Below are 13,043 nucleotides of genomic sequence, written 5' to 3'. Positions count from 1 at the left end.
AAAAGAAAGGAAAAGAAAGAAAAGAAAAAGAAAAAAGAAAAGAAGAGAAGAGAAGAGAAGAGAAAAGAAAAGAAAAGAAAAGAAAAGAAAAGAAAAGAAAAGAAAAGAAAAGAAAAGAAAAGAAAAGAAAAGAAGAGAAGAGGAAGGAAAAGAAGAGGAAGGAAAAAAGAAAAGAAATTTCCCTGAGTCTTAACAAGCTTCCCTTTATGGTTTCCGGAGTCTTAAGTTTCCCTCCTGGGTGGTATATGCCAATTCATTGTTTTATAACACCTCTCAAATTGCTTCTATAAATCATTTAAAAATAAAATATTTAGCATATAATCGGTGACAACAAACTTTCAGATCCTGGCGTGGGAAAACACCTTGTGCTAGACAGTCCTGTTAATATATACTGACTATATATATTTTTTTTTTCCAGGCAAAAGACAAATGAACCTGTGTGAAGACACAGAGTCCAAACAAAAGGAAGAAAAGTGATTGGGATCATAACCGTTGGTGAGTAAATGTTCCACTAGGTGAGTTCTACACTCAGCGGGCATTTCCCCCCACGGCACAGCGCACAGTCCACCATTCCCTTCAGCATCGACGGACTCCAGCAGAAAGTAATGGTGGAACAGGTTGGGGAGCAGAATTGCAGGAACTTAGGTGTCAAGGCAGCCAGAAACGGAAGAGGAATTCTGGGTAATGAGTGGTGTACAGAGAGAGAACCCGAAATCTGAATGCAAATCTCCCCTAAATTCTCAGCTATCTTCTAAATAGCACATGCACAGGGGTGAGATTTCCAAGAGCCTAAAGGAAAAGCCAGATATCTGAGCAAAGATTTTGGCAGTTGCCACGGTTCTAAGGAGGCAAAGCCTGGAGCCAGAACCCACAAAATTAGAGGGTCTTCCTAAACACCTCTCATCGAGTCTCAAAAGACCCTGAGTAATAAATACTGAAGAAAGACAATGCAATCCAGAGACTCCACAAAGCATCAACCCAAAAAACACCCACTTTACAACAAAACTTAACACTGGAGCTTAGAAACATGGCACGGGACAAGTGGCAGTGTGCCAGGTACTTAGTTATCGAAATAGATCTGTTTTAAAGTGTACGGTGGTTAGGATTTGGGCAACCACAATGGCTGTGGGAAAATAAGGATGGACATTCAGTGTTTTGCGGATTGAACCCATATGGTTGCTAAAAGATTTTAAATGGATGAAGAGAAAACGAGGTTGAAGGCAATAACCAGTCATCAGGCTGAGTGCTCACTCTTCGCCCCGCAGTTCATATTTAAATATCACAACCAAACACATGAAGTTGGTTCCATTTCCACCCCCATCTCATATGCAATCAGTTTCTCCTCCCTTGGAGATTGAGAATGGCGACTTATCTGGAAAAGTGTGTAGAGGGTGGGGGGCAGAAATTCCAAAAGGTCGAATGGAGAGAGGCCAAAGGGGATGGCTAACTTGGGTAAGCGGCTGCAGGGGCAGAGCCTGCTTGTGATTGGCTGAATTGCAGAGGAGGGCTCTGCAGATCTCTCGTCGTCGCGTTGCTAGCGCTAGAGGGTGAAAAGTAACATCCTGGCACAACCCCCCTGGCTATTGTTGCTACTTCCACTACGACCTAGCTCGAGGAACCGTGAGCTTGGATCCAGCCAAGATGCATAGTTCGTTAAAGCCTGCGGGCTCCGGGCGTCTTCAGCTACTGGTCTGCTTCCTCCTGCTTTACAGTCCTCCAGGCAGCTGCAGCGACATAAATGCCCACGGTCAGGAGAAAACTTGGGGTGGGGGCGGGGAGTGCGGACAGGCCAGAGAGCAATTCTGAGAGCAGAGGTTCTGGCCTTCAAGGCTAAAAGACTCAGGAGCAAAACCGTTTAGGATGACAAGAGAGAAACGCAGAGGGTTTCAGCGGGACAGATGCAGTCTTGGCATTTGGTGTTCAGGGTCTAGACATAGAAGGAACGGACCCAGGGAAAGGTTGGGGGTTGGGGAAAGAGTAGGGAAGACAGATGAGCCAAGGGTGACTGCGGTACACGCCAGACGTTTCTGGGGGGTCAAGAAAGAGATAACCAGGACTAAGTGGAAAACCAGGAGTGCTTGTATTTGGTTATCTTATCAAGGGAATAAGTGGGTGGGGCTGAGAGACAGAAAAAAGGCTCAGCCGTAAACCCGCAGAGTCCAGAGAGTGGACCCTGTTTCATGAAATGGGGGAAGCTAGGTTGGGGTGAAACAGGTTGGAGGGAGACCATTCTACTTCCTCCTGTTCTGATCTGCGCCATCCTGGATGGACCTGGCCCGCACTCACTTCGTAAACAGTCGGAGACAGACTGCGCAGCCTCAGAATACCTGCGCAGACCATTGCACAAAGTCCTAGTCTGACGCCCCGTCTCCCTTTGGGATTCTTGGGTTTGGAAGCCAATGCAGAGGATTCGCAAAACACTGTGGGTGGAGATCTGGTAAACACTGTGGGTGGAGATCTGGTGTCAAACAAGGGGAAAACTGAGGCAGGGTGGGAACGGAGTAGAATGGGGGTGGGAAGTGCAGGTACCAAGGCGTTGTCATTAACGCCCCGCAATGACTACGTCTGACCCTCCTCAGCACCACGGACAGCTCCAGGCCAGTCTGTGGATTCCCATACCTACGTTACCAGACACCCTCTCAGACTGAACACCACCTCTTCTTTGGAAGTTCTCTTTTTTACCAGGACACTAGAACCTCTACTTCTTTCTAGGGCCAGGAAACTGTATTGTGAATCTATCTGAATGGAGTGAGGGAGAGAATTGCCCATTCTTGGAAGACCTATGATTTGAGGCTAGCCTAAGATACATAGCAAGACTCAGAGTTGTTGTTTTTTTTTTTTTAATTGTTGTTGTTTGTTTTTTAATTAACTGAAGTGGAACAGGGAGATTTTTTTCTTTAACACTACTCACTTATCCCTCCTCCCTGCCCTTCTCTTACACACCATTGAGCAAATTGTGTTTCAGGGGAAAAAATTCCAACCTTCAGACCTTACACATAGGAATACTGTCAGCCTTCCCTGCCTCCACACTCTTCATCATGAAACTCTGCGTCCTCAATTCTACCAACTATAGATTGAATGCAGACACATGCACCGTCATTATTCTCTAAGCAATGCATACAACAGCTATTTACGTTACATATTAGCTATTATAAATAATTGGGAGGTTGCTTAAAATATACAGGAAGAGACTGGCAGGAGGACTCCGTAGATAAATCCACTTGCCAGCAAGCTTGACAGCCTTGAGTTGAATCCCTAGGATCCACGCAGTAGAAAGAAAGAACTGACTATGGACGTTGTCCTCAGATCTCCAGACTCATGCTGTGGCTCATGTTTTTATGTGCATGTGTTCACGTGTGTGAGTGCGCACACACACACATGCTAAACGCGATTGAAAAAAAGTATGCAGAAAGATATTTATAAGTAACATACAAATAATATGTTGTATTAGAGTCTTGAACATCTTCAGATTTGGTATGGAGGGTAGGCTGAAACCCAACTTCTTTTTCTTTTTCTTTTTTTTTTTTTTTTTCCAGACAGGGTTTCTCTGTATAGNCCTGGCTGTCCTGGAACTCACTCTGTAGACCAGGCTGGCCTCGAACTCAGAAATCTGCCTGCCTCTGCCTCCCAAGTGCTGGGATTAAAGGTGAGCACCACCACCCCACCCCACCCCCGGCGAGGCCCAACTTCTTGAAGCCACCTTGGGAGCTGGTACTTTCTAAGGATTCAAGTTCTTTCCCACAATCGCCTCTGCCTTCCAAGTTGTCCTCAAGGAGCAGCTCATCCACTTCTTCATGTTCTTCCCGTCCATCACATGTGGGCGGCTCCCAGGATTCTTTCCACCTGCACCTTCACAAGATACTTTTGCCTGTGTGCTTGGTTCTTGGCTAGATACGGATACCAAGAGTGAATGAAAGCCAAGTGTGCTGGAACTCACCATAAATCCCAGCACTGGGAGGCAGAGGCAGGCAGATCTCTGAGAATTAGAGGCCAGCTGGACTACATAGTGAGTTCCAGGACATCTACAACTATTTTTAAAAGGTCCTATCTCAAGCAACAATAAGAAGAGTAAACAGAGTTCAGGGGCCAGGGGTGATGGAGGAGAAAACGAGAAAGGGGAACTGGAAGAGGAGGAAAGAACCTGTCTCTATTGTTAACAATGGGGAGGGGGGAAGATATCAGTTTCTCTTCAGCTGGGATTTGAAGTGAATCTGACCAAGGTGCTTGCTGACAGCACCGTTTTGCTCTTAGATGTTCAGGGCCAAGTGGGATCGGAACAGCTCTGGACATTCCAAGGACTTATTGCTTCAGTCTTCCAGTACTTACAACTTATATTCCACCAGATTGTACCCGAAGGTAAGCAAAAGGTGCAGAGCAGAGGTGGGGTCCTGGTCAGCTGTTGGGGAGATAGTAAAAGACTATTGGCCAGGGGATAGGATTTCTGTTGTTGGATGCCTCTAGTTTCTTATCACCTTAGTGGGGAAGGGAAGAAGAGGCTGCTGAAAGCCCAGAAAGAGAACAAACAGCACACAGGTCCTTGGGACTGGTCCCAAACTCTATCACAGTCTGAGTCCCCCACCCCCAGAGCCAGAGTCAGAGCCAGAGCTGAGATTCCTTAAGTGCTCAGCCAAGAGACCAGCTGCAAACCTCAGCCTTTGTATAGAAAGCAGGGAAACTATGTAGTAGAAAAGAGAGATGGAAGGGAGTAGGGAATCTATTATTGATAGAAGGCTGACCCTTCCATAGAGGTTCACATGCATGTAGGTAGGAGAAGAAATCTACCTTGAATCCACATTATCATACCCAATACTTTAAGAAGTATGCGCTTCCTTAGCTCTGTAAGTCTCAAGGTGCATCCTAGACCAGCAGCATGGGTGTCATCAGCAGGGAATCTGTCAGAAATATTAAATCTTAGGTCTGGGGAGGTTGCTTAGCTGGAAAGTGTCTGCCATCCAATTGTGAGGTCCTGAGTTTTAATCCCCATCAACCACACAGAACAGGAGTAGTGGTGTGTGCTGGTGAAACCAGTGCAGTGGAGGGTGTGGGTGGCAGGGAGGGTAGAGATGGAGATCCCTGGACAGTTATTAGTTCAGACTAATCAATTCAGTGAAGGACCCTATTTCAAAACACAAGGTGAAGAACCAACCGGATAGCTCGGTGGGTAAAGGCACTTGCCACTGAGCCAATGAACTGGTTCCAATGTTCAGACCCCTTATAAAGGCATAAATCTTACTCTGATCTCCAACAACCACATGCACATGTACAGACACACACACACACATGCACACGTACACACAGACATGCACACACACACACTCACAATGATATTGATAATGATATATAGAATGAAATGAAAAGTCAAGGGAAAAAAATCAGTCTTACATATACTTGAGGGAGAGGTCACTCTGGCCCCTGGTGCCAATTCAGTCTGTCCTTTCACCCTACAGGCATGTTCTGGACAGATGACATAGCCTATGAGTTAATGACCAAAAAGGTGGAGCACCTCAGCAGACTCCACCCCCAGTATACATGCCGGAAGGATATGAAGGCAGTTTCCCCCACGGCAAACGCTGGGGTGAGGTATGGAAACCTGTGGTAGGCCTCTGCTGTGTAGGGTACTAGAACTGTACGTAGAAGCTACCAGAAATACTGAGCTCCAGCAGTCACCTCTAGGGGAACAATTCCATGGGGCATAATAATTGTACTTACAAAGGGGGAGAGGGGTTGGCAAGCCTAGGTTCCTCCTGTTATCCCTGACTCTTCTAGGAGCAAGCAAGACGAGAAACTTCAACTCTTATCTCCTCAAAAGGTGAGACCATTTATCTTCCCCCAAATTGCGAAGCCTCGACTTTGGGTCCTTTGGATTTCCTGGTAAGACCATCTCATCCTTCCTGCCTTCTTCCTTACTCCTGATTCCTCTCTCTCATTAGAGTCCAACAGTCAAGGTGAACAGGGACCGATGCTTTACCACCAAAGTAATCCCAAAGGCCACCAAACAAGAGGCCACCCATCCTACCAAGGTGAGTGGCTCAATTTACCCAAGGAGACTAAACCCAAAAGGGTGTGTTTAAATGGGGGTAGGGGGAGGGGGAACAGGTACAAAGGAGGGAATGGGTGTTGGGGTGAAACAAATAAACTCTTGTACCCAAAGGGTAAAACTACTTGTTTATAAACTACTATCTAGACATCCAGATGAGAGAGGAGGGCTGGGCCATGACACCCCAGAAAGCTCCTAAGGAGGACAAAGGCTGCAAGATCGTGCATCAGACTTAAAACAGGAACTAAAAATGGAAGCATTGTCAGTTTAGATGTGAGGAACCCCTGTATATGGTGAAGGCAGGGTGCAGAGACTTCAACCCCATTTGCCTTGCTTTGCTATATGGACCGGGTAAGGCTCATCTCCTTGGATTCCAGACTAGAAATCACCACATCTAATATCTTTACAGATGAAAATGTGATGTACGGTCTGGGCACGGGCACAGGCTAGTTACACAACTTCCTCAACCTACCATGCTATGTCTGTGCTGCTAGACCCAGGCCTCCCAGTCTCCAGCTTCCCCTGTGTGATTCTCGCCCTCTCTCAAGACCTGTTCCAAACATCAGACTTATCAATAATGAAAAGGCTTGTTTAGGGCTAAGACACAAATGACAAGAAAGTGACAGAAGAAATCACAAAGGAAGGGCACTGTAACCACAAATGTCCGGAGGCAAGAGTGCCCTGGCCCTCCAGAGGAGTGTCCTGAACCTCCAGTGACAGCTGATCAGATAGAAGGAAGCCCATGCAGGGGCTCACAGAGCACGTGTTACATTTTATTCCAAGGACAATGGGGAGCTACTGGAATATTTTGAGGAAGAGAATGTCCTAATGGGACATTTAGGTTTTAAAAGGCCACCCTAGATGTGAGGCATGGTGGGACATTAGTACTCAGGAGGCTGAGGTCACAAAATTGTAAGTTCAAGGCTACAGAACAAAACCCTACCCCTCATTAAAAAAAAAAAAAACAAAAAAACACTACAATGGTGTTAGGTGAATAGAAAGTAAGAAGAACAAGAATGGAAACAAAGGGGATGTGAGAGAAGGGCCATTCTGGTCCACGGAGGTGGGAAAGGCTTGGATTTGGGCAGTAGCAAAGGAACTGATAATTGTCCCTTCCTGCTCTCTGTACACACACCTTCCATCTAGAGACAGCCTGTGAGAAGTGGGTCCCAGCCCTTGATACTTTCCAGGAAAACAGGCTCCCATTTCTGCAGCATGGCAGCTAGAATTTCTAAACCTGGGTTAGTTGCTGGGGTAACACAATATGAGATAAATGACAGAGACCCACCTGTGTGGAACTGGTTGTTGTAGAGCTTCCAGGAACACGAATGAAGTTCTGCCGTTCTTCTCCAGCCCCCAGTATAATGGAAAATCACAGGGCAGGGGTGGGGCGTGTGTGTGGGAGCCAGGGGCTTAGGCTAACAACCCTTGGGCTGAGTCACCATCGGGAAGGCTTACTCAGATCAAGCAATTATTACTTATTTGAAGAAGGAGAGCAGGTAAGGAGGCACAATGTCTCTGCAGGCTGACTTCAATTCCTTTGTTTCTTCTTTTAGGGTTTCTTTGGGCCATTCCCCACTGTGGGCCTCAACCTTGTTGCTGACTGAGATCTCGTTGCATAAGATCCCTTTCTCTGGGAACCTCCTCAATGCCCTCTAACCCAAGGGGCAATTCTTGGATGACCCAAATATGGATAATTAAAGTTGATTTTCCTGCAAACACTTTCTGTGAGCTTGTCTTGCGGGAGGGCGCATGGAACGTGAATTAACCAGATGTTCCCAAGGGAGAAAGGGACAGAGAAAGCTTTGACCAAGCTCTGAATGCTTGGTCAAAGGCTGGTGTCGGCCTCCCCCCTTTTTCTGAAATAGAGAGTGTGAGGGGTGACCACAGCTGTCATGGCAGCCTTCTCCCATGGCACCCTATTCATGCTGGATGGTTTGGTTGCCCACCCTTTCACGTGTTGGGGAAGGAAAATTCATATTTGCCCCTAGTCAGTTCTTTCCATTCGTCTGTTCCTTGCACCCATTAAATCCCTTAACTATTGCTACTCTTCCAAACCCCTGTGTCTTAGTCAGGGTTTCTATTCCTGCACAAACATCATGACCAAGAAGCAAGTTGGGGAGGAAAGGGTTTATTCGGCTTACACTTCCATACTGCTGTTCATCACCAAGGAATTCAGGACTGAAACTCAGGCAGGTCAGGAAGCAGGAGCTGATGCAGAGGCCATGGAGGGATGTTCTTTACTGGCTTGCTTCCCCGGGATTTCTCAGCCTGCTCTCTTAAAGAACCAAGACTACCAGCCCAGAGATGGTCCCACCCACAAGGGGCCTTTCCCCCTTGATCACTAATTGAGAAAATGCCTTACAGTTGGATCTCATGGAGTCATTTCCTCAACTGAAGCTCCTTTCTCTGTGATAACTCCAGTTGTGTCAAGTTGACACAAAACTAGACAGTACACCCTCCTATACCTTCCTTCTTCATTTGTTTAACCCTGAGTACCATTGAGTCAAGCTCCCAAGACTGTATCTGGTTCCTCTGTGGATGTATTTAATAATCTCAAAACCCGTGAAGTCTGGGAGAGTATAGATTCTTTCAGGTGTCTGAAGAGAGCAAACACAGTGGGCATCCCATCCCTTAGCTCCTGGACCACATCTTCATCACCCAACCACTGCAAGTCGATAGCTCCTGTCTCCACTGACACCTTCCCATCCCAAGCCATGGACTTCTCTGCTTCTTGCCTGGAAATGTATATAGTGTGCCTTTCTGTGATTCAAACAGTCTGGAAGGACCTGGGATTTTATCATCTTCACAGTGCTTTTGAGGAAGCTCTCACATAGAGAAGGACTTTAGTTAGTTTAGTGGTAAAATACGCAATGCCTCCATCCTTGTGGACAGTTCTGAAGCATATTCACAGCATTCTTGAGGATGCCAATGACCCCCCCCCTTTTAAGACAGGATTTCTCCATGTGGCCTTGATTGTCCTGGAACTCACTCTGTAGACAAGACTGGCCTTGAACTCAGAGATCTGCCTGCCTCTGCCTCCCAACTGCTGGGATTAAAAGGTGTGCGCCACCACTGCCTGGCCATGCTCATCTTTAATATGACTGAGTTTTCCAGTCCTAAATTGTGATTTCCAGGATTATCTCATGCAGGAATTACTGCATGTAGCTTCTCTTTGGACTCTGCTCCTACTGAGGCTACTGTGTGCTACACACTCCTCTAGGCCTTGATGAGCCAGTTGGGAATAATACTTTGTGTATAATACTGTTGGGGGTCTTGGCTGTAAATAATTTTCTAGGGAAGAGTCCAAGCAATGTGTCTGGCCAGCGGAGTGGTCAGATTCTTGCTGATTCCTTCAGCCCACTCCACCACCTCCCCTCCCAGTACTCCCTTTAGCAACTTGGCCCTAATTGTGTTGCCTTGGACTTATGTGTCTAAAACCGTGCATGGGCCATTATTTTTACATACAGGTACCTCATTCTCAACACATCTCCTCAGTTATATCCTAAAAATCAAAGTTGACCTATGTGGTCCAACTCTGGTCTTTCTAATCTTCCACCTCCAGAAAAAAAAGTGGCAGAGGTTAGAAAGAAAACACTGTAGTGCAAGTTTGGAAGTCTGGAATTTTGAAGTTTGAAACTTGGAACTGGGGGACAGATTGAATAGGTGAAAAAGATGGGAACTTTTAAAGATTTATGTGTTTTTTTTTTTAATCTTACGTGCATGAGTGTCTGCCTGCATGTATGCATATGCACCACCCATGTGACTGGTGCCTTTGGGAGACCAGGGAAGTGTGATGGATCTCCTAGAACTGAAGTTACAGACAGGCACAAACCACTTCAGGAGCTGGGGACAAACCCCAGTCCTCGGCCAACTGTTCTGCTTCAGACAAAAACTTACAAAAGGAAAGTAGACCTGGTTTTTTGTTTTGTTTTGTTTTGTTTTAAAGGACCATGTGACGCTATTTGAATGGCACCTGACTGACAGGTATCACTAAGATCCTCTGAAAGAGGGAGGGGCAGTGGAAGTTAGAGCAAGGTGAGGCTTCTGCATAAGGGTGGGGCTAGGAGCAGGAGGAGCAGGGATTGCTCCTGACTGAAGCAAAACCCAAAAGAGAGTGAGAAATGACACTAATTCAAGAAGTCTTACAGGAGAGCTCCTGGACCCGGCAACTGTTAGGATGGTTTGAATTGTCTCCTCCCGACTTGTGTTCAAATCCTAATTTCCAGACCACCCCCCCCCCAGACATGACTTTATTTGTAAGTAAGGCTGTTGCAGCTGAATTAGTTAAAATGTGTTCATCAAAATAAATTTTAGTCTGACATGGCTGCTGTTCTTACAAAAAGGGAAAATTGAAGACAAAGAGACACAGAAAGAAGAAGAAAGAAGAAGAAAAGCAACTTATACTGACCAATGATTTCCACAAAAAAAAAAAAAAAAAAAAAAAGAGGGGGAGGAAACAAGTCAAATAATGGGTAAATAAGTGGACACTTTATGTTTTTTGTTTGTTTGTGTTTTGGTTTTCCGAGAAAGGGTTTCTCTGTGTAGCCCTGGCTGTCCTGGAACTCAAACTCAGAAATCCGCCTGCCTCTGCCTCCCAAGTGCTGGGATTAAAGGCGTGAGCCACCACTGTCCGCCACTTTATGTTTTCTGCTGTGGGATGGTGAACTGTGCTCAGACAGCCCAGTTCCCGGTGGAGCACAGGCCTGGAACCCCAGAGACCTGGTGGGCAGTGACTTCTGCCTTCACAAGATGGTAGGAGTTCAGCCACGCCTGCTGGGCCCCTGGCTCCTGTTACTACAGCCTCCCACAGCCTCCTGCAGAGAGGTGTGTGGCCATCAGTCACATAGGCTGGCTAGAAATCTACCATCCCAAGTGCACAGTTCACCGTCCCACATTCTGCTATTGTAATTTTCCTTTCATTAATTTTCACTTCCATTTCTGTTCCAGGGGAGTGCTGGGAATGAATATCTCTTCTTCTGGATGCTCATTAGGTTAGTCAGATGGGAACACCTGGAAGGTGAAAAGGGATTGATGAGGAGGAGATAGTGTACCCATGTCCCGTTCCCCACCTCTCTAGTAGACTGGACTGGATACCTGCTTCTTCCGGCATGCAGATGCAGTAGTAAATAATTCAGGACAAACACAGCCATTCCACTCATGGTACTCCAAGAAAGACTGGATAACCCCCAATCTACCTACAGTCAGAGGTGTCATGTTTAGCTTTGAACCATACATGAAAGCAAAGCAAGGTAGGCAGTGAGTGATAATAGTTAGCTTTGAGGAAAGGCAGTGTCTGGTGCTCAGTCAGCGTTCTGAGCTGCTAGAAGCACTTTACTTTTGGAACTGGGTTGCCTGGTTGTTCATGAAAACTTAAAATGTTTCCTTTTGTTTTGCATGTTTTTCCATGATATTTAACAATGTATCAGCTTTAAAAGGGGGAAACAAATGGAACACAATGAACGGTGGGGAGCGGGGAGATAGTATAGGTGTCTTGCAATTACATTGTTTTGCAAAAGGTTCAAAATAAAATTTATAAAGAATATAAGGCACTGCCACGAAACTAAAAATAAACTGAAACAAAAGCTCCAATTACATGTCAAATTGTCAATCATAACTACACGAACACAAACAAAAGAGATGTTTGAAACAATCCTAAGACACAGCATTTTGATGATGTATCCTTGGAAGTTATATTTAAAGGCAAAATTTAGGGCAAGTGTGTACAGTGGTGCACATTTTAATTCCAGCACATGGGAGGCAGAGGCAGGAAGATCTCTAAGAGTTCCAGGCCAATCTGCATAGCGTTTTATGCCATCCAAAACTATATAGTAAGATTCTATCTCAAAACATGTATTCATTGCTTTATTATTTTATGTGTATGCATGTTTTGCCTGCATGTATAATGCGCACCACATGCATGCATGGTACCCAAAGAGGTCAGAAGAAGGTAGGACAGGTGGTTATGAATCTTTTCATGGGTGCTGGGAACTGAACCTATGATCTCCACAAGTGCAGCAGGTGCTCTTAACCACTGACCTATCTCCAGACCCTCACTGTTTTATTAGTAGAGTAATATTTGTGTTATTCTATGTACATTGTTAGGTGTGTATCAAACATACAAGTGGTTATATTAATGTCATCAGGAACCCGAGTTTCCAGCAGGACAATAAAGAACTGCAAGTGTGGAGAACCCAGTAAAGCATGATTAAATATTGGCTGGACTGTGTACATGTGTGTGTGAACATTTGTATGCATATGTTCATGTGTGTATGTGTTCATGTGTATATATTCATGTATGTGTTTGTGGGTGAGTGTCCATGTGTGTTTGTGTGTGTATATGTATGTGTTTATGTATGTGTATTATCTTAATATCCTGGCTCTGCTCATAGAAAAAGTCTAGAGTCAGTGTCCGTCAGTTGCCATTGTCACACCTAGCATCCAGATCCTGGCCTCTAAGATCAGCCCTTACTAAAAGCTACCACAGCCCTGTAGATCAATGACTACTTCCATATTGCAGAGAGAATGAAAAAGAAAAGCCTGGCATATCTCAGAGTGACAAAAACAAAGGCGGGTTTAGTGATTGATAGGGTGTTTCAAAAGGACATTAGAATGTGATTCAAGGACCAATCACTGGCTTGTTTGGGGATAATTTAAATATCCACAAATTATTAATTTTAATAATTTATAATAATTATTAATTAATAATAATTAATCTACTAATTATTAATTAGTAATTATTGTGACTGAACAATTCACATTGAATTTATAAATAGTAATGTTCAAAAAAAAGAAAAACCACAAGAAGACACTAGGAAAACTCGCTAGCCACTATTGAGGTAACTATGTCAACTACTCCTTAGTCTGCAAGTAGGTAAAGAGCAAAAGTGAAGAATACATTCTACTTCCAGTTGACATTGTATTTCAGGGTAATGACCAAATGCTGATAAATGTCAAAAAAAGAAAGAGAGAGAGAGAGAGAGAGAGAGAGAGAGAGAGAGAGAGA

At 45.1% G+C, this 13,043-nt stretch overlaps 1 protein-coding gene across 1 annotated transcript; it reads left to right on the top strand.

Moving 5' to 3' along the window:
- Positions 1-1,521: 1,521 nt before the first annotated feature.
- Positions 1,522-7,758, top strand: Resp18 (regulated endocrine specific protein 18). Its single transcript, XM_021171066.2, has 6 exons — positions 1,522-1,747; positions 4,252-4,356; positions 5,448-5,580; positions 5,767-5,809; positions 5,931-6,020; positions 7,594-7,758. Exons 1-6 carry the CDS (start codon positions 1,642-1,644, stop codon positions 7,642-7,644), a joined length of 528 nt encoding a protein of 175 aa, XP_021026725.1. The 5' UTR covers positions 1,522-1,641; the 3' UTR covers positions 7,645-7,758.
- The last annotated feature ends 5,285 nt before the right edge of the window (positions 7,759-13,043 follow it).

This window comes from Mus caroli, chromosome 1 (genome assembly GCF_900094665.2).
Source record: "Mus caroli chromosome 1, CAROLI_EIJ_v1.1, whole genome shotgun sequence".
In the NCBI taxonomy this organism is placed as follows: domain Eukaryota; kingdom Metazoa; phylum Chordata; class Mammalia; order Rodentia; family Muridae; genus Mus; species Mus caroli.
The sequence above is the reverse complement of the archived record's forward strand: the minus strand, read 5'-3'. Positions and strand labels throughout refer to the sequence as shown.